Source organism: Stenella coeruleoalba, assembly GCF_951394435.1.
Source record: "Stenella coeruleoalba genome assembly, chromosome: 7".
Classification (NCBI taxonomy): domain Eukaryota; kingdom Metazoa; phylum Chordata; class Mammalia; order Artiodactyla; family Delphinidae; genus Stenella; species Stenella coeruleoalba.
The window spans coordinates 114,920,520-114,941,390 of NC_137153.1; the positions used below are offsets into that span (position 1 = coordinate 114,920,520).

At 51.5% G+C, this 20,871-nt stretch overlaps 1 protein-coding gene across 3 annotated transcripts in view; it reads left to right on the top strand.

Annotated features, from left to right (window-relative positions):
* The window catches only part of STXBP1 (syntaxin binding protein 1), a 33,647-nt gene extending 12,853 nt beyond the window's left edge, over positions 1–20,794 (top strand). For 2 of the 3 annotated variants that reach the window (XM_079925566.1, XM_079925568.1), the window contains 8 exons: positions 990–1,050; positions 2,392–2,457; positions 3,091–3,171; positions 5,333–5,471; positions 6,383–6,492; positions 7,518–7,619; positions 9,565–9,650; positions 12,932–13,966. In XM_079925566.1, the coding sequence (XP_079781692.1) occupies positions 990–1,050; positions 2,392–2,457; positions 3,091–3,171; positions 5,333–5,471; positions 6,383–6,492; positions 7,518–7,619; positions 9,565–9,650; positions 12,932–13,208 (922 nt within the window). In that variant the 3' untranslated portion in view covers positions 13,209–13,966. Of the gene's footprint in view, positions 1–989; positions 1,051–2,391; positions 2,458–3,090; positions 3,172–5,332; positions 5,472–6,382; positions 6,493–7,517; positions 7,620–9,564; positions 9,651–12,931; positions 13,967–20,610 lie in introns of those variants that run through there. The other variant, XM_079925567.1, reaches the window with a different exon arrangement.
* The last annotated feature ends 77 nt before the right edge of the window (positions 20,795–20,871 follow it).

A 20,871-nucleotide genomic window follows, 5' to 3' on the forward strand; every position in this document is an offset into this window, starting at 1 on the left:
GCGTTCTCTGGGCAACTTGACCAGAGCTCACCAGTGCATGAATTCGTTGCTTCTGCTAAGTCGCCAACGTGCTAACCAGTGATGATGAACCCCTTCTGATATCTGAGCTCAGGCTACACTGACTTCATGAAGTTAGAAAATCCATTCTGTGTTAGGGTTGCTTTTAGGATTTTTAGAAAGCATTTGTAGCTCTCTCAGTAAGATGCTTTATAAACACTAAACACTTGAAGCCAGTTTGTTCTGTTGAAGGATCCGGGCTCCACTACATACAGTTCAGTTTTCGTTTATATAGCTGGTGTGTCCCCTTCCTCCCTGTTGTCATACGTAAAATTTCTGAGCAAGCCTTGATGTATTTACTGATACATGTGCTAAACCAGTACCTTGCTCTGAAAGTGTTTCAAAATGTTTCTAACACTGGAAAGTTTTTAATAAGACCTTTAAACTGTAGATAACGAGCCTGCTTTTGCAGAAAGACACACTCTGCTACACTGAGTTGGTGCTATCCGGCAGGAAATTCACAAGGAAGAGTGAGAAACTATTACAGCCTGGGATAGTTCTGTTGTTTAGAAAAGTAGTTTCCAAACTTTTTGGATCACTCAACTTTAGAAAAATGTTAATTCACATTGCCAGTATATAATTTATTCGTGCATTAAATAGATGCTTTATTGTACTAATATGCATATTTTATAGCGTATATAAAAAACATAAATTTGAAAAGGATGAAGTAAAATTATATAAATAGATGTCCTAACATTTTCTTTTCTGCTCTCAAATTGTCTTGCACACTCCACTATGGAGACCCCTGGTTTAGAGTATTAGGAAAATGATGTATCTGTCTCTCCTCTTAGAAAATCACTTTAGATGTATGCGTTACGGGCAAGAAAAGCCGCCACATATTCCTAAAGGAGGAAACTTGCATGACTCCTATAGCATCATATAGAGACACTTGGTGCCGCGTTGAAGCTTAGCTGCCTCCTTCTGTCTTCCAGGGAAGTCACCCGTTCTCTGAAGGATTTTTCTTCCAGCAAGAGAATGAATACTGGAGAGAAGGTAAACCCGTACTCAGGCTCCAGTGCTCCAGAGAAAGCAGAAATCCCTGCTTTCTCTCTAGGGGTGGGGAAGATGCCTCCTCAGCACGGGACTAGTGAGTTGGGGGCTGAGAGGGGTCATGGTCCTCTTTTCGTCTGTACCATTTTGTCTTATTTTTGTATTCAAAATTGAGATCTGAACCCCCCGCCTTTTGATATTTATAGAGCTTCTTCTCCTTGTTACTCTGAAGATTAGTGCTTACCGTTCTGGATCATGATTCACTTCAAGCCAGAAGAACTTGCTAAAACCTTTTTTAGCTTGTGGTAGCATTAGAATTTATATCCGAGTTCACCTGGGCCTCTCCTCCTCCTGACTGTTTATCAGAGGTGTTTTACTCCTCTTAGGAGAAATGCCGCTCTGACTGTGTTGCTCCCTGGCTTAGGATCATTCAGCGATTTCCTGATTCCAGTAGAATCAAGCCCCACCGTGGACACGCCTTACAGCGCCCAGGTCATTGGGCCGCACAGACTCTCATCTCTGCCTCCCTCCTCCTTGCCCCCATCGCCTTGCTCAAGCCATGCCTGTGCTCCTTGCCTCGGCCCTGCCTTATGAGGTCCCTTTCCTTTGGCTCAGGCATCGTTTTCTCTGAGCCAAGACTAGGGAGGTGTCTCTGCTCTGCACCCACATTCATGATTCCCTCCAAGAGTGCTAATCCACTCACTTAGAATGGCTCCTCTGCTCAGTGTTAGCTCCATGAAGGCAGAAATCCTTTTTTTGTCCTTGTATCTCCAGCACCTAAAAGTGCCTGGTATGTAGTAATCATTCAATACATTTCTTTTAGGTACGTGAATGGGATTAGGTGGGTCACCCAATCAGAAAGTCAGCAGAGCCCTTCCACCTGTCAGGGTGCAGATTCCAGCCTTCTCTTCCCTTCTCCCTTCTTCCTACCTGTCTGCACAACTACGTCCTTTCTGCGGAGACGAAATGTGAATTGATTCCATGATTGCTTGAGCTGAGTATGCAGAAAAGCAGCATGCAGACGAAAAACTGTTCTTTCCTGGCAAGAATTATGCTCTCAGTAACTTTCTAGTCCAATAAATAAAACATAATTGCTAGATTCCAGAGGCCAGTTCCCCACCTATAACACAGTCACGGTATTTGGATCAATAATTTTTTGAGCCAGAGAGGTGGTAATCTAAACACACGTGATCTTGTGTTTAACAGATGCATTTGGGGGGGTTACAGAGTGAGCACTCGGGAGTCCGGCGCTGGCTGCTGTCCTGTCCTGCGCCCACCCCCCCTTGCCCACCCTCTTAGCTCGGGGCCATTGGAGTGAGACCGTGTGCTTCCCTCTTCCCATAGACCACCATGCGGGACCTGTCCCAGATGCTGAAGAAAATGCCCCAGTACCAGAAAGAGCTCAGCAAGGTATGACGATCCAAAATGTTCCATTCGCATCGTGAGTATAAGCAGCTGCAAAAAGGCTCCTCTACCCTTGCTGATGCATAGAAATCCACAGGTTTTTAGTCATCTTCAGTTTTTATTAGAAAACAATGAAAGGTTGGGATAGACAGGTCATTTCCCATGATTTTCTTTTCTCCTCTTCATCTTTTTCTCTCTGTATCCTTCCAATTCCTCACCCCATGGGCCTGAGAGGGAGAGCTCGGAGGAAGTCACAGTGATCTGGGAGTCACACGTCGCTTCCGCCTTAGAAGCGAGTCACTAAATCCACACGAAGGCGCGGGGGATTGAGCGCCACCTGCTGGAGGGAGGAGTATGAAAGGATTTGTGGGTGCCTGTGAAACCATCACCCCACCCCACCCCCATAAAGGATTTCTCCTTCCTCTTGACTCTCGTAGAAGGTGGTCTGTCCCTCTTCCCGACACACACAATTCTCTACCCAGCAGCGTCTGTGAACTGCTTGAACGCATATTTTATTACCTTTATGAGGCTGGAGACGCCTTGGTGCCTAGCACTGTGTCAGTACCTAGCAGGTGGTTAGTAGATGCTGCGCAAATCAGCGAGTGATCCCTTGACCACACGCTCTCTGCTTTGTCCTAGTATTCGACCCACCTGCACCTTGCTGAGGACTGCATGAAGCATTACCAAGGCACCGTGGACAAACTCTGCCGGGTGGAACAGGTAGGGCCTTTTCCTTCTCTTTCCGCCAGGCCCATCTATTTGCTTAACTGAAGTTTAACATCTGACCTTGAACACCCTGCAGAATCATAGGAAATAGAAATGGGAAAGCCTGCTAGATCGTGTTGTCTCGACTCTCTGGAGCCAGTGCAGTTCCACACTCAATGGTAGGGACTAGATTGGTCTGGAATGCCATGCCGTTTGGATTTTGCATGTCTGACTTACCAAGCCTCCCTGGAATGGCAGAAGAGAGAGGTACACAGCGCTGAGCCCTACATTGACAGGGCTGGCTGAAGGCTGTATCCTGAATGTCTTTCCCTTCTGCCGTAGCCACACCAGCTTGGAGACCTAGAGGCTGAAAGTGGGTAGGGCAGCCGAAGGTCAGAAATTCTCCCACAGCCTCCCTGATCACAGTTGGGATCGGAGTTCTGTCCCTGTCACTGGTTTGTTTGACGTGCTTGTTTCTCTCTGCTTTCTTTTCCTCGTCTGCAAAGGGACATAACAAAGCTGCCACATTTTCCAGGAGTGTCGTGTCGAGTCACTAATCCTGGCACCACATTCCTCACACATGATAACATTTCTCAACCGGGGTCAGCTTCTAAGGGAGGGGAGGTCATCCCACGACGCCAAAGCCTCAGCCAAAGGTCCCTCTTCACAGAAAAAAGAACTCGAGTTCTCAGTGTGAGGCCAAGATTTAAATCTCCTGGTTTGATGTGACAGGCTCAGCTAGGTTTGTAAGACCAGCCCTGATTCATGGACTCTCTCCTACGGGGAAGTAGCCCTGCTGAAATTCATCAATTTCATGGGTGATGTTTGCAAACACAAGGTGTCCTCTCCAAAAGAACTTGACTCTCCAGAAGATAGGTTATCCCTAGAGCGAACGGTACAAATGCAGTTGGGATTCATCCTTGGAAGTTTACATTTTTCCAGAAGTGCCCAGTGGTATTCATTGAACTAGTCACATTAAATTTTTTTAAATTTATTTATTTATTATTTGTTTTAACATCTTTAATGGAGCATAACTGCTTTACACTGGTGTTAGTTTCTGCTTTATAACAAAGTGAATCAGCCATACATATACATATATCTCCATATCTCCTCCCTCCCACCCTCCCTTTCCCACCCCTCTAGGTGGTCACAGAGCACCGAGCTGATCTCCCTGTGCTATGTAGTCACATTAAATCTGACTTTGAGACAGTGTTAGAGCCAGGTCCTGCTGAGCAGATGTCTGTTGAGGCTGCGCTGAGCTGGGAAAGGGCCTTGGAGAGGGGCCCCACCTTCCTCTGGCCCAGGCTGGGCAGAGGCCCGAGCTTGAGATCATGCTCCTTACGGACTCCTGGGATCATTAGAGAAAAAAGGCAACCTTCCGGCAGCCTCTGTAAGAGCTGCAGAGAAAGTTGCAGCTGCTGGTCTCAGAACGAGACCAGATCGTTCTTGGTTTGCTGACACTGATGTGCTGCTTTCTCGGGCCTGTTGAGAATGGATCCGCCTCTTGCCTGAGTTGCGAGGGCGGGGCCATAGACCGTGCTTACTTCACTCTTTATCTTCAGTCCCACTGTTAGCACCCCCTCCCCCTTCATCTCCTTCAGTGGGATTTGCAGGGAGCCCATGTTTTTTCCTCCTCTCCCTGAAAGTGGTTGGAAGATTAAAAACAGAGGTCAAAATCCTAGAGTAGTTAAAACTCAGCGGGCACAGCCTTCCGTGCCACGGGGAGTGGAGCAGAAAGAGTCCAGCCAGGCAGAGGCACCTTATAATATTAAGCTTTTCACATGTGGGAAGTGCATCCCCTTAAGCCCCGATCCCTCTATAGGGCTTTGTCCCTCTTGAGGACCTACCAGGATTGAGGCTTTCCCTGAGGAATTGGCACACGTACACTGGAACTCACCTGGAGGGAACAGCCTGCCTTGAAACAAGATGGCAAATCAGCGTGGTTTCTGGTTTTGGAAAGCGAAGCCTGGGGCTTTCCTCGGTTCTCACCGATGCCGTAGACACCAGTGCTGATTACCCCCGTTCTGATTAATTAATTGAGAGATAAGCACCTGCTGAAGACCTTCCCCCAACCAAACTAAACATCCCAGACATTTATGGATAACCAGTTTTCTAATAGTTACCATTTGTCCAGACTGTTGCCAGAAATGGGGTCAACGCGGTGTGTTTTCTGCAGGACCTGGCGATGGGCACGGATGCTGAAGGGGAGAAGATCAAGGACCCCATGAGAGCCATTGTCCCCATTCTGCTGGACGCGAATGTCAGCACTTACGACAAAATCCGCATCATCCTTCTCTACATCTTTTTGAAGAATGGTAGGAACGGTGGGATACAGAGGAGGGCGATAGGCCCTTTCTTGGGGAAAATGAGGCAGCTGGGAGAGAGAGAACAAAGTGGAAAACAGTGTAAAAGACAAGGAAAAGGGAAGGAAAGGGGTGTTTAATAAGATCTGAGGGGCTCTTTACATCTGGGGAAATGTCATGTAGGCAGATGAGTTGCAACTAGAGGCTGAGTATCCCCCAGTGATTCTGGAGTTAGTCCAAGGGACAGCATAATTCGAAGAGGACAGGGTGGGGACAGCTGGGAGAGTCTATTTTTTTTTTTTTTTTTTTTGCGGTACGCGGGCCTCTCATTGTTGTGGCCTCTCCCGTTGCGGAGCACAGGCTCCGGACGCTCAGGCTCAGCGGCCATGGCTCACGGGCCCAGCCGCTCCGCGGCATGTGGGATCTTCCCGGACCGGGGCACGAACCCGTGTCCCCTGCATCGGCAGGTGGACTCTCAACCACTGCGCCACCAGGGAAGCCCTCTGCTAGATACTTTTAACTTGCCCCACATTTGTAATCTGTGCCTTTAAATAACTGATTTTAACCCACATCTGCTGCCTGTAAGTGTCCATAGGTGTCCATTGTGCCAAAGATGGACACAGAGGCTCTCCTGTCCAAGCTGACTGTGATGTGGGCCAGGGGTGGTGGTGACGGCTGAGAAGCAGGAGACGGATGGAAATATAGACCATGAAGGGCAGCTGCTGATGGTCACAGCCTGTAGGCTAGAGTGGAATTTGAGTCCTGATCTTGTCTTGTCTTAGAGTAACCTTGATGCCATGAGCGGATTGGTTCCCACTAATCTTGAAGAGGAAAAGGGGCACTGTCCCCCCAGGCACTTAGCTCTGCTTCTCAGTGTGTGATGTCCAGGGGCTGGTGTGGCGATCGGGCTTTTGTTCTCGCAGGCATCACCGAGGAAAACCTGAACAAGCTGATCCAGCACGCCCAGATCCCCCCGGAGGACAGTGAGATCATCACCAACATGGCCCACCTCGGGGTGCCCATCGTCACGGACGTGAGCACCCGCCTCGGGGGGAGGCAGGGGGGAGACGGCAGCTCTCATCTCTTCTCCCCTGACTGACTTAAGGCAGCTTACAGTACACACACTCAACACTGAGAAAGAGAAAACATAAAGTCAGAGGGATGCAGGTGTAGAGGTATAAATAAAATCAAGACGTAGCCCCAGGAGCCCAGGCGGGCACATCAAGGAGGCACACACAGTCACAACGCTGAGCTGCGTCTGTGAACCCGCCCCAAACGGGAGTCATGCCAGCCCTGTCCCACGAGTCTTGAGTCAGCCTGGCTCTGCCGTGGGACACTTAGCATCTTCTGTGAGGTTGCGAACACAACGCTTAGTGCCACGCCGCCTGGCCACCTTTGGGTCTGCTTCTCTGACAATGACTCAGGACCCAGTGGGGTCAGGTGTGGGGGGCCCGACCAGCAATGAGCTCTGGAAGAGGCCTGGCGGGGGGCTCCAGGACTCTTCAGAGCCCCCCGCCAGGAACCTTGCTTGTAGGCACCCGACTTCCTGCAGGGAGTCAGCTCACGCCTCCGTGCTGGTAAGGCAGGGCTGTAGGTGTGCTCCTTGTGGGATCTTAGAGTCAAAAGCTTTGTTCGGAGCCACCAGACCAGAGGCCTGTGACTGGGGGCCATCTGGCATTTTCAGGCCCTTGTTCACAAAGGGACCAAATGAGAACAGAGATGATTCATCCAGTGCATCCCGTGCTGTTGAAGCAAAATCAAAGCCACACCAAAGCAGTATTTTCTCCTATAATTGACAACAAACTAACTCCCTGCATTTGTAAGAAATGGCACTTATCCGTTTGACCCACGTTTGCCATTTTTCCTGGCTTTGAAGAACCAAGTTTGCTCCAGGTTCTTGGGCTGGAGTCCACGGGGCATCGTCTGGGCTTTTGCAGGAAAAGCTCCCTACTTCTTAGTCTTTGCCAGGACTGACTCCCAGAAGGGAGCCCAGGGGCCAGCGAGGCCTCGCAGGCCCAGGCGCTGACTCGGAGCCTCGGCTCATGTGTTCGCTTTCAGTCCACGCTGCGTCGCAGGAGCAAACCGGAGCGGAAGGAGCGCATCAGCGAGCAGACCTACCAGCTCTCACGATGGACCCCGATCATCAAAGACATCATGGAGGTCAGCGTGGGCCGAGACGAGGGCACAAGGGCAGCTGGGCCCGGGGCTTCAGCCTCCCCTGCCCTTGGGTGGGGGTGACACCTGGGGATTTGCACCCAGGCCTTGGAGGGTTCGTGCAGAGCAGCCCCAGGAGACTGTCAGATGTGGATCCTCAGATCCACACTATTGAGCCCCACAGTAGAGACCCCTCAATGGTACTGCAGCCGAAGGAACCAAACCCGTCACAGCACCTGAAGGTCCTGTGAGTAAGGAGTGCCACGCTAAGGGTGCAGCAGGGCGGGAGGGCCTCTGGAAAGAGATCCCAGCCCGTCCTCCTCTCCCACTGCTTCCCTCCCTCAGCCCTCACATCAGCCAGAGACCCTGCCAGTCGTGTTTCTGTGCAGCCCTATCCCTTGCCTGGAGTTCTCACTCTCCTTTCCACCTCCTGAATCCTGCCTTCCTGCGAAGTCCCATACACTGGCCCACCCGTCTGACCACCCAGCACCACAGAGGCCTCCCTGGACTCCCACAGCATGTGTCAGGGATGCTCTTTACATGTGTGTGCTGCTCTCTGTGTTGGCTCATCGTTTTAGACCTTGGTCCTGTGCCCTCACCTGATGTGTCCTCTGGCACCGAGCCTTGCGCACAGTAGGTGTTTCGTATCTGTGAAAGTCAGGTAGCCCAGCGGTGTCCCTTCCTCCCCTTCTTGTAGCTCGAGGTCGAGGAAACCCTGTGTAGAACCCTGACGCACCCTGGGAGCTTTGGGGTGGGAATTGGAGATGGTCTTTCCAGTTCCTGCCCTTGACAGGAGGACAGGACTGGGGTCCAGAGAATGAAAGGTCTTGGCCAGGATCCTTTTGCTAATTCATAGCAGTCCATGTGTTCCCACTGAATCGTACGTTAAAATAAATATATTTTAAGTATATATAGTGAGTCAGCTTTCTATTTTTAAAACCCACAAACCAAAAAGATGGGTGAACATGAGACATCTTGAAACAAATTATGTTTCTTTGCTTGGCAGAGCGGATCAACTGCTCTGTCTCATTCCCTCCTTTGTTCTCTGCTCCCTTTTCCTTCCCCCCACAACCCCAGTCCCCCAAAGAGACATGTGTGGGCTTCACACGGTAGCTGTTAGGAGTGTAGACTTCTCGGCAGCAGGGGGTGGGTAGCTGGATCCACCCACCAGATAATTAGGCCCTTGGGAAACTGAGGCTGTAAGGCCTCAGCTTGCCTGAGAGACTGCCCATGCCTAGTGTCTTCAAGACGGATGGCAAGGGTCAGGAGTTTATTGGACACATGGAACATAAAAGGGTGGAAGAGAAGCAAGAAAAAATAATGCAGGTTTTTTTTTAAGTTTCTTTTATTTTATTTATTTATTGTTTTTGTCTGCGTTGGGTCTTCGTTGCTACGTGTGGGCTTTCTCTAGTTGTGGCGAGCAGGGGCTACTCTTGGTTGCGGTGCGCAGGCTTCTCATTGCGGTGGCTTCTCTTGTGGAGCACGGGCTCTAGGTGTGTGGGCTTCGGTAGTTGTGGCACGTGGGCTCAGTAGTTGTGGCTCGGGGCCCTAGAGCGCAGGCTCAGCAGTTGTGGCGCATGGGCTTAGCTGCTCCGTGGCATGTGGGATCTTCCCGGACCAGGGCTCGAACCCATGTCCCCTGCATTGGCAGGCGGATTCTTAACCACTGTGCCACCAGGGAAGCCCAATGCAGGTTTTTTTAAAAAACTTCTCTTCAAGAGCAGACCTACAAACTTATCTCATTGTATCTGCTGGTTATGGAGCATCTGGTCCGCCCGCTCCGAGCTCAGCGTGAGGTGCCCAGCAGTGGGCAGCAGACAGGGGAGCTCTGGTTGTTGCAAAGCTGGCCATGGTTTTGGCTGAGTGACTTGTGCTTCGAATTGTCTTACCTTGATTGCGTCAGCCCTTTGCAAAGAGATGGCCGGTCGATAGCTGTGTCTCTTCTTTCCAGGACACCATTGAAGACAGACTTGACACCAAGCACTACCCGTACATCTCCACCCGCTCCTCTGCCTCCTTCAGCACCACCGCGGTCAGGTGAGTGCAAGTCCCTGAGCAAGCGAGCAGGGAGCAAGCGGCACCGTGTCTGGTTGGACGGCAGCCGCAGGGCAGTCCTGCTGTGACGCCTCAGGACCCTCGAGAACCCTCCCACTGCTTCTCGTCACAGCCAGAGTGCAGGCCAAGTCCTTGCAGCGGCCCATGAGGCCCTTCAGCCCCTGGCTTCCCGTTCCTCCCTCACTCCCTATTCCTCCCCCACTTCAGCCACAGCAGCCTCCTTGCTCTTCCCCGAACACACCAGGCTTACTTCTGCCTCAGGACCTTTGCACCTGCTTTTCCCTCTGCCTGAAATGATCTTTCCCCAGGTATCTCTGCATGGCTCACCTCTTTTCTCCTCCAGGTCTTTAATAAATTGTTACCTTCTCCCATCTTCCCTAACCACCCTGTTTAAAATTACAGTACACCAGTCTTCCTAGCAGCATTATTCCTAATAGCTCAAAAGTGGAGATGACCTAAATGTCTGTCAGCTGATGAATGGATAAAAAACACATGGTATATTCATACAATGGAATATTGTTCAGCCCAAGATGGGAATGAAATACTGATCCATGCTGTAACATGGACGAACCTTGAAAATATTATGCTAAGTGAAAGAAGCCAGTCACTAAAGCCCACATACACTATGATTCCATTTATATGGAATGTCTAGAACGGGCTGGTCTCAAGACAGGAAGTAGATTGGTGGTTGCTCAGAACTGGGGATGGGGGTAAGGGTTGGGGAATGGGGAGCGACTGCTAATAGGTACAGAATTTCTTTTTGGGGTTGATGAAAATGGTCTAAAATTGATTGTGGTGATGGCTCACAATTCCGTGACTATACTGAACACCACTGAATTATACAGTTTAAATGAGTGAATTGTATGATACATGAATTATTTCTCAATAAAGTGTTACAGAAAATAGTGAAAAAATTATAGCACCCCAACTTCCTGTCTCCCTTCCCTGCTTTTTCTCCATAGATTACACCACCGCTTAGTGTGCTGTTAGTATTTACCTTGTTTACTGCCAGTCTCCCCCGACTAGAATGTCAGCCTCCTGAGGGCAGGGATTCGTGTCTGTTTTATCCTCAGTGCCTAGAACGGAGCCTGGAATGGAGTAGGCACTTGGTGTATTCTGTCTTCACTTTTCATTCATTAGTTAATTTTAGTAATTAAGAAAGGGATGAATACGTCATCTGCATAGAGCCACATTTCTCAGATTCCTCCTTGATGGAAACATAGATGATGGAAACGTGGATGCCTTGGGTCTGTTGGGTTTCTGCCACGTACCTGGTGATGCTCAGATGTTTCTCAGCTTGGAGATGTGGGCAGACAGCAATCCATGCTTCCATCTCTGGGTTCTCCAGCCCTCTGTGTTTTCTTGGCCACCCACGAGGCCTTGTGCATATGTTTTCGAAAGCTCTTGCTCTTGTTCACCACCTTGCCATGTTCATCCAGAAGCTTTTCCTGTTATGCTCTGCAGGCCACATCTCCACAGCCAGTCCCTGGGACTCTCAACACTAGGCACACATTTTGCCTCCAGAATCTCTTCTCTGCCTCCCTCGTGTGTGTGGCCCAGGCTCCCAGGGTAACACTTCTCAATACATGTGCCTCTACTATACTAGTACTTTGCCCGCCCGTCTTCTCTCTCCACCGCCCCCTCTTCTGTCGTCACTCTCAGGCCTGCATGATGCCAGTGGAGGCCAAATGTTTATTGCCAGCATTGGCGTGAAATACAAAATCCCACACGGTACCACAGCCAGGCTGGTTGACAACGGCAGACAAACATGATTGCACAGGCAAAAAAAAGTGACTGTGAGGTCCTCTGGGCTGGCCTTTGTGATGTGGAAAGTGGCTTTAATGCTGTCCTAAGTCAGGAAGAAGGGTAAAGATTCCACTGTTCAGAGAAGACTTGCTCTCCTCGTTCTGTTTCAAATTTATCCGAATTTAATTGATAATTTAGATGACATGGACACATGCATTTTATAAATTGCAAAAATTGACAATTAAAAAATAGAAACTCAGTGACCCCTATTAACTTTTTAGTTACTTTTAAAACTTCCACAAAAGAGATTCCCAACCAAATGGATGCAATGGTGAATTCTTCTGGTATTTTATGAAGAAACCACTCAACATTAACACATTTGCAGATAACAGAAAGAGAGAAGAAACTTTCCCACTTATTTTATGAGTACATGATCCTAAAAGCAAATCTGAAAATGGCATTAAATAAAACTTCCCTCAAGCACAGAGAGGCAAGTGTTATAGATAAAATATTAGCAAGCTAAACCCAGTGGCATATACAAGGAGCAATGCATCTTGCTGAAGGGTTTGAGGAAATGCAAGGCTGATTCAACACTTTAAAATCCTCAACGTAATCCTCCACACAAGAAAAAATATATATGATCTTCTTAAGAGATGGCCCCTCATTTTGTTTTGATTTTTGTTTTGTTTTCCCCATTTTCTTAGCCTGGAAGCAACCAATTTCTCATTGTTTCCAAGGACAAGGTGAAGGCCCATTGAGGGAAGCCGGGGCCAGGAGTGGGGGGGCACCTGGGGAACTGTCCTGCCACTGAGATGCCTGTCGTTCAGGAGTCAGCTTCGTGTCACCTCCTCCAGGGAGGCTTCCCCAGTGATGCCCAGTGGGCACTTGAAGTCCCTCCCCCGTGTTTGTTCCCACGGCACTGAGCTCCTCTCCTTGGGGCGCGATGCAGACCCCCATCCTCCTGCCACCCTCCTCGCCCCACCCGCCCCAGTTAAGCCTGAGCTCTTGGTTGGCAAGAGCCACATGTCACTCAGGTCAGCTCCTCGGTGCTGGGGCGGCCCCAGCCCAGTGAGGCGCCTGGTGCACATCTGTCCAGTGAATCAATGTGCCGGCTGCAGACAGGCCCTGGACTCTGTGGTCCCTGCTCCCTCCAGCAGAGTGTCCCAGGCAAGCCCAGAACTGTACAACTCGGGGGAGACACCGGGACCAACATGATGAGGGTGAAGCTGCTGAACATCCCGCTTTAAAGCCGATCTGAACCCGTCTGTTGCCTGCATGACGGGGTCACAGCACAGGCGCTCGTAGTGATTCTTCTCCCGGCAGCCAAAGTGCTTGATAATTTGCACTGCAGTTCAGTTCAGCCAACACTCGCTAAGCGTCTACTCTGTTTCGGTCACTGGTGTACAGAACGAGTGTGTAACACGTCACGGAGGTATGAAGTATAAATGCTGTGGATGCAGATAAACATGATTAATATCTTTCTCTCTCCCTCTCCCTCCCCCTCTCTCCTGCCCCAGCGCCCGCTATGGGCACTGGCATAAGAATAAGGCCCCAGGGGAGTACCGCAGTGGTCCTCGCCTCATCATCTTCATCCTGGGGGGCGTGAGCCTGAATGAGATGCGTTGTGCTTACGAGGTGACCCAAGCCAACGGAAAGTGGGAAGTGCTCATAGGTGAGTGGGGCGTGTTTTCTAGAGGGAAGGGACCGCTTCACTGCACTTGGACTCCATTCCATGCTTTGGTGTTTCATTCTGTCTTCGGTTCTCTGTTGCCCCTGAAAAACTTAAGTCTCTAGACATGTTTGTGGACGGCAGACGCTGACGAGCGAAGAGTTCCTTCCTCATGTCTGCACTGTGTCTCTTGATGAGTGGCAGCCCCATGTGGTGGGAAGAGCCTGGTCACAGATTCCAAGAGACCCAGGCTGATATTCCTGCTCTGCCGCTGCCACGTGGGTCACCTCGAAAGTGCCTCTCCTCTCCACGCTGTTATTTCCTTACCCACGAAAACGGGGTTAAGAGCACCCACTTACAGCCTGAGCTAGGCCTGGTGCTGGCCCGGGGCTGGGGGGTGGGGGGTAGGGTGGTATCAGTTTCCTGGCCTCCAGCCTCACGTCCAGAAGACGCTCAGTGAACGGACGGTAAATGATTACCAGCTCCTTTACCTGTCAGTTGGAGACGCACAGACGAGGAGTGAGAGCAGATACTGCCTGAAACATACTGGCCTGACTCCTGCGCTCTGCTGAGGGTTCCCCCAGCCAGTTCCTGCTACTTCAGGGTCTGTCATACCCCTTCTGGTTATTTCCTGCTGGCTTTCCAGAAGAAAGGAAGCAACTTATAAGAGCTGACTTAAGGGAGCAGGAGAAGATTTTTCTCCTTTTTCATGCCTACAGGAGCTTCTCCAATTTCTCGGCTGGAAGAGGAAGAGTGAGCTGAGAAAAATCTTGCTTTCTCCAGATGCCTTCCTTTTGTCCCATCTTGCCCTGAACAAAATGGAGTTGCACCTCTTAACATTGATTGGCAAGAGGTGATCAGCACCTACTGCCCTGGCTGGGCCCCGCCCTTGCCCCGATCTCAATAAGATGTGTCAGTTTTATACCTCCACTTTGGGGGGACCAAGGCGCAGTGCCCCCCCAAGCTCTCAGAGTGAGCAGGTTCTGCAGACCAGTCCATGTGGCCGTTCCTGGGTGTATCAAGATGGAGCTGCCACTGTCTTCACAACCTGCGTTCCAGATACCACCATTCATTGGGGAGCTCGCACCTCCCCCTCCCCTCCCCACTCCCTGAAGCCTCCCCTGTCTGGTCACCATTTCTCTCTGTGTTCTTTCCTTTCTGGCTACGTGGGACCCTGTGCCAGAGCTCTCGGTGTTCCCTGCTTGCGTACGTGTTGCATGAGCGTGTTGGCTAACTCTCTGCTGAAACACAGCTTTCCTGGGCAGAAGCCGTCACAGCCAGGCTTCGCTGTAACCCCCTCTTCCATGCTGGCCCGACCCGAGGTTCCCTGTTGGGAGGTGGAGACCCGGGGAGACAGGGTCGCCCCTGCGGATCGGTGGAGAGGCCTGGTGCAGACCGCTGACGCCCGCTGTGTGGCCCCGCCCGCTCTGTGCATGCCGGACGTCCTCGTGGCCCATGTGCGCATGCGCCGCGTGTGCACGGCGTGTGCTCCGCGCGTGCGCGTGCGTCTCGCTCTCTCGCACCTCATTGGCTGCATAAAACGTAGGCCTAAGTTGGCATGTTCCGGTAACGTACCTTTGTTCAAGCAGTCAGCCGGCCTCTGTTCTCCCGCAGGTTCTACTCATATTCTCACTCCCACCAAATTTCTCATGGACCTGAGACACCCCGACTTCCGGGAGTCCTCTAGGGTATCTTTTGAGGATCAGGCTCCAACAATGGAGTGAGAGCCAAAGAAACAAAGTAAAAGCAGCTTATTACAGAAAAGAAACTCTTCCACTCTGAAGGGTTTTCTTTGATTTATTCCGTCACTCTTTTTATTTTTCCCTTTTCCGTTTATTATTTATTTGATTTCTTTTAACGAGAAAATGCTTGCAGTTCTTAACACCGATTGAAAATGTGTCCGATGCTGCCCTCACCAACCCTACCCTGAGCCCCACTGGGCTCCAGCTCGCTCATGCCTTGGGTTACCTGTCGCCCAGTCAGACAGCTGCAGCCCTCTGGGCTTTAGACCAGAGACAATCACAACTGCTGTGCACAGTCCTCCAGAGGGAGCTGGACGTGGAGGGATGCCGCAGGCGCTGTGCCCCAGTCTGCTGGTCCCGGGGTGAATTTGTGGGCACAAGGCAGAGAACACCAGGCAGCCTCCAGGTTGTGATGTGGTGTGGGAACTTGAGAGTGAGACCAACAGGTGTTCAGGGGACAGTCCTGTCCAAGGCAGAACTCCAGTGGAGACGCCAGTTGGCACACGATCATGAGGAAAGCTTGGCAGAGGGCGTTAGGGTAGACTCCCAGTCAGTGGTAGGTAGATATGTCAATACCTTTTTCCCAGGACAGACATTTATCCTGAGGAACAATTTCTAAGGGGTGATGGGGTCATAAGCCACCTTGTACATGGCGAACTCCAGCCACCGGTGGAAAGAGCTCATGTCTCCTGTCCCTCTGAAAAAACAGCACTTAACAGTCATTTGCTCTTTCAGTAATTGCTTTTTATTTTAATTCTCCTGTGGATCCTTTCAAGAGTTGAGAATCATACCCCTCTCTCTCATTGGAGTTTCCTGGTCAGATTGAGAGCCTTTGGGTAGAAATCTGTTCTCCATGCTATGTGCTGTTTATATTTTTTAATTTTTAATTTTTATTTTTTTTGCGGTATGCGGACCTCTCACTGTTGTGGCCTCTCCCGCTGCGGAGCACAGGCTCCGGACGCGCAGGCTCAGCGGCCATGGCTCACGGGCCCAGCCGCTCCGCGGCATGTGGGATCTTCCCGGACCGGGGCACGGACCTGTGTCCCCTGCATCGGCAGGTGGACTCTCAACCACTGCGCCACCAGGGAAGCCCTATGTACTGTTTTTAAAGAGCGTCTTCTCTCCCACCATGCTTGTGCTTTTATCTCAGTTACCCGGGAACCCCTTGTCGGTGTGGCAGATTACCCAGGTTTTATTCTTGTGCTCATTCCTTCCTCTCTCTTTCCACCCTTCTTTTGTGCTGGAAATCTCCCCTGACCTGTTCAGATGGCAGACTGACCCTGAAGACCTCACTGCACCATGAGTCATTCTTTAGTTTCATTACACATTCTGTGATGAGGCCACGTCTTGTGTACCTGACTTCGTCTACTCTGTTGAGGATGCACCCTAGAAATGTCCCCACCCCCACCCCGGGCTGAAACGTGGCCCTGTGAGTTACAGAGTGTGAGTCACCTGTCAGTGAGCAGCGGACAGGCATGGACTCTAGCCTCAGCTTGGCCACAAGCACCTGTGTGACTGGAGGAGGTCGTTCCCACTGGGTCACAGCACACAGAACACAGGGCGGCTGGATGGCAGGGTCCGAGGCTGCTCGGCCTCTGTAATGCAGTCGTTCCGTTGGTGGCTCAAACCGGGCAGCCCTACGCACCCTGGCACACTCTCTGGCGGCCCTTGGGGGAATGGACATCAGAACCCTGGCTGGGTAACATCAGAAGTGTGCTTGTTTTTATAAAGAGCATAAGCTCCATCCACGAAGGGCTCTAAAGGTCTGCACCGGAGGCTGTGCTGTTTAGCTCCTCTTTCTTCGCCTGGGCCGGAGGTAGCTGCCCCAGGGCAGTAGGGAGATGAGAAGCAGCAAGTGGTTGTGAGCCAGGACAGCGGGGCTGGCTGTGGCCCCGGGCTACCTGCCATCCTGCCCAGGCTGCCTTCACCCTAGAGAGCGAGGCCACTGGGTGGTCAATAAAAGTGACTTAAAAAACAGCCGTTGTTCAGCAGGACCTTGGTAGGTTCGTAATCAGAGGCATCTGGTTCTTGTGCAGATGGCAGGTAGGTGGACGGCATTTGCTGCAAGATGTATTTCGAGGCTTCTCAAAGGACAAATGAGCAATGACAGACCACTTGCAGAGTCAGAAAGAATCACAAACCCAGACCCCAGGGGCTCCTGCTAGGATTCATTCTGGGATTCCCTGCTTTGGAAGATGCCTCTTCTTTGCACACTGCTTCCTCTGTTTTATGTTCAATCAACAGAGAGGCCTCCGCTGCCATCAGAGCAGAGCGAGCACGAACAGACTGTGGCTGTTTGCTCCTGGCTTCTGAAATGCTTTGTTGAACAGTGTTGGATTTTAGAGAGTTCAGTTGAGAAAAAGTGAGGCACAAAGCCCTCATACCAGGGAGGTCAGAAAGCAGGTGAGCCTTCCGACTTGCCCACTTCTGTTGCGATTGTCCAGGTGACCAAAGCTGAGGACACTGCAGGGCGTTAGCGAGGCTGGGTGGTCTCCTCCCCCACATTGGTGTTTGCAGGAACTTAGCTTTTAAGGGATGGGTTTCCCCTGCTCAGCAGTGAACGAGCGTCTGCGGTGGGCCCTGTGTGGGTACCAGTGCTGTGTTCCATCCTCCTGGCCCCTCTCTGTCCTGGAGCCGAGGCTGGCTCCCCAGGGCTGGGCTGAAGGGAGTGGGCATGGATAACTGAAGTGCACAGATGCCACCAAGCCTTGGCTCAGTGCCCACTAATCAATCCATCATTTCTCTCAACTGTCTAAGAAATGAAATCTCTTTTATTTTTTTTTTTTGCGGTACGCGGGCCTCTCACTGTTGTGGCCTCTCCCGTTGCGGAGCACAGGCTCCGGATGCGCAGGCTCAGCGGCCATGGCTTACGGGCCCAGCCGCTCCGCATCATGTGGGATCTTCCCGGACCGGGGCGCAAACCCGTGTCCCCTGCATTGGCAGGCGGACTCTCAACCACTGCGCCACCAGGGAATCCCTGAAATGAAATCTTTTGATTAGATCTTCACCTCGGTGCTCTAGGTGGTTTATGTTAAAAGTACTGACCATTAGGGAATGTCCAGGAGGCCTCAGGAGCTGATGAAAGGCTGGCTTAGACCTATTACAGAGCACTTAACACGGGAGAGGTTTTTTTTTTTTTATTATGTTGAGTACTTTGCTTTATTCTAGATCGGGGTCAGATAAGTTTCATTTTTCAGTGGGACTCAGATTTGAATCTGAACGCAGAGCTGATCCAATGCCCAGCTGCTTTTTCAGCGTTCCCTTACACATCCCCTCCTGGGGCAGGAAGCCACAGGGCCCCCAGAATTGAGAACAGTGGCATGGCTTCTGGGCCTGGCTGTGCCGCCGACACGCCTCACCACGCTGGGCGTCTTGGATGTGGGTGGGCAAGACCACTGTCTTCCACGTCTGACAGATCATCAAACTCACCTGGGCTGCTCTTAAATATCCAATTTAAACCTGTCGTTCACTGGTACTGCCCTCAGTAGTCTGAGTCAGCAGGACTGTTTCAGCCAAAGCCAGGACAGCTCGACCAGCTGATCTGTGGGAACTCCTGTGGTTTTCAGGCGCCGTCCGTGAGGAAGGAAGGATTTTGTCCTGGCGGAGGTCAGTGTGTCTGGCCCCCAGCTTTGACAGTCTGGATGACTTTGTTTTGGAGACCACCGTTCACGGTTCAGTGTTGCAGTTATGTAGAATAAGAGGGACCCTCAGAGCAGTAGAACCCACTTGCTGTTCTAGAGGGCCTACATGGTCAGCCACATGTGGGTTCAAGTGAGAACATTTGCAATGTTTGTGGTGGTGAGAAGCTTGACCAGGGTATTGAAGCGATACAGCTGATTGCGTGGCAAGAATTGGCCCTCAGGTGATTCGGATTAACACCAGCTGGTCTGCATCCTTTAAAGAGACCAGGTATTGATAGGTAGGGCCCAGGACCGTGACTGTTGCCTGATACTGCTGGTCCTGGAAGTCTTCTGCTTTCGGTCAAAGATTGGGAACACCAGATGGTCAGCAATCAGATAATATCCGGAAGTTCTGAAGCGTGGATTCCTTCACCTCCTTCTGGCCTCCCTCCAAGTCCTGAATCTGCACATGAGCAAGGGTAGGGGACACCTTGGGATGGGCGTCTGCTCAGAGGCCTTTTGGCGGCAAGGGAGGACGTTAGGGACAGTTTCTCTGGCACATGCATTGCCTTAACCTAGGTAGCCCCCAAGCTAATCCCCCGCACGGAGTTCCCAGCAGCTGTCTTTCAGGTATAGACACTCAAACTGCTGCATCGAGTTGAGATTTGGAAGGCTTTCATTCTGCCAGTGGTTCTGGTCAGAATTTGGTAACGTTTATCCCTGTTTCCTCATTTGTGGAGCAGCCTGTGACCTTTAGGACTAGTAGAAAGATTGACAAGGTCACAGAAATGAGTGTCTTCGGGGGAGAGGGGGACACACTGCTGAAACCGGTGTCACATTTGCCAAAGGAGCCTCGAGTCTGCAGAATGAGTCAGCTTTGGGCGCAGGGGCTGGCGCAGGCTGCACTCTCAGGGCATCCCACTCCGCACCTCGGGGAAGTAGCTGGGGACTGGTTCCTCACTCAGCGGGCCCTGGTGGGGGCTGGGGCTTGAGCTGCAGAGAACAGGATGTTGAGGAGCCTCTCACACCAGAGAGGGCTTCACCAGTGTTCTCCTGGTCTGGACTGACCAGGAAGGCTCCAGGCTGCAGTGCCAGCAGTCACAGGTCAGCTGAGCAAGTAGCGGTCAAAGGCATAGGGACCCTGGTATTTGGAATCACTCCCAGCAAGCCAGCCAGAGCCTTCTTTTGCCTGCCCTCAGGGTGGAAAATCTGGCATCCCGTGGTTTCTGGTCCCCTCCTCATGTGAAGGCCCACTCACTTGGCCGCATCTCCAGGGAGGCACATTTTCAAGTACGGGTCTCTTTTGTTCAGTTCTTCTCTCTTCTCTCTTCTCTCGGGATCTCTTTCTTTGAAGCCTACTGCTGCATGCATGCAGGCCTCATGCTCACGCGCCAGTCACTCCTGTTCTGTTTAAGTCCATGTCCAAACCACACGATCCATGCATCTTTTTTTACTGCACTTACGAGATCTCTCTCTCTCCTTATGAAAAAGGACTTCATTTTTTTTTTCTGTTTTCTTTTTTCTTTTTGCAGTAGAAGTATATCTAATTCCATTAGCTTAAATTTTTGCAAGCATTTCTAACCTCTTACAATGCGCGGTCTCTGCCAAGGTAAGGCCTCAGGTACCCCGGCCCTTCCCCCTTCACACCTGAGGTCCCTCCCACCACGCAGTCCCAGCTAGCGGGCTCCCGGAAGGCAGTGGCTTCCCCCAGGGCTCTGCCCGTCCACTTCTTCCTCCCTACCTGCACCACTCTTACCACACACAGTCCCCCCTGCTAACCCCTGCCCCATTGCCAGCCTCTTCCCCGGCTGTGTGGTTTGGAACTTCTCTCCCTGGCTTCACCTTGAGTTCAGGAGAGAATTAGAAGTGCAGCTGCCCTGTCCCCTGGCAGACGGCAGCGCTGAGCACTGATGGAGAGGCGGGCTTCTTCCTTGGTACAGCCCGGGACCCTGCCCAAGCCAGAGGGTGTGTTCTGTTTATCCACAGCCCTCACATGCCTCCCAGGCCTACTGTGACAAGGCCCCAAACCCCAGTCCCCAACCCCTCCCTGCATCTGGGTGGGGGAGGGGGAACGGCTACAGCTCTGGGGATAGAACAGGGCAGGAAAGGGGAAAGTGTTCGAAACCGGAGCTGGCAAGCTCACCGTCTTTTCTGCCTTCCTCCAGGATCCACGCACATTCTCACCCCACAGAAACTGCTGGACACGCTGAAGAAACTGAATAAAACAGACGAAGAAATAAGCAGTTAAAAAATAAGCCACGCCTCCAAAAAAACGAACCCTCTCCCCAGAGTGCTCGCAGCCCTGACCACCGCTGACCGCCTCGGTTCCTTTGCTGACCCCCTTCTCCCTCCATCGCCTGCCCCAGCCCTGCACGCCCGGCTGGCACTGTCGCCAGCTGCGTTCTCGTGTTTGGTGATGCCCTCTT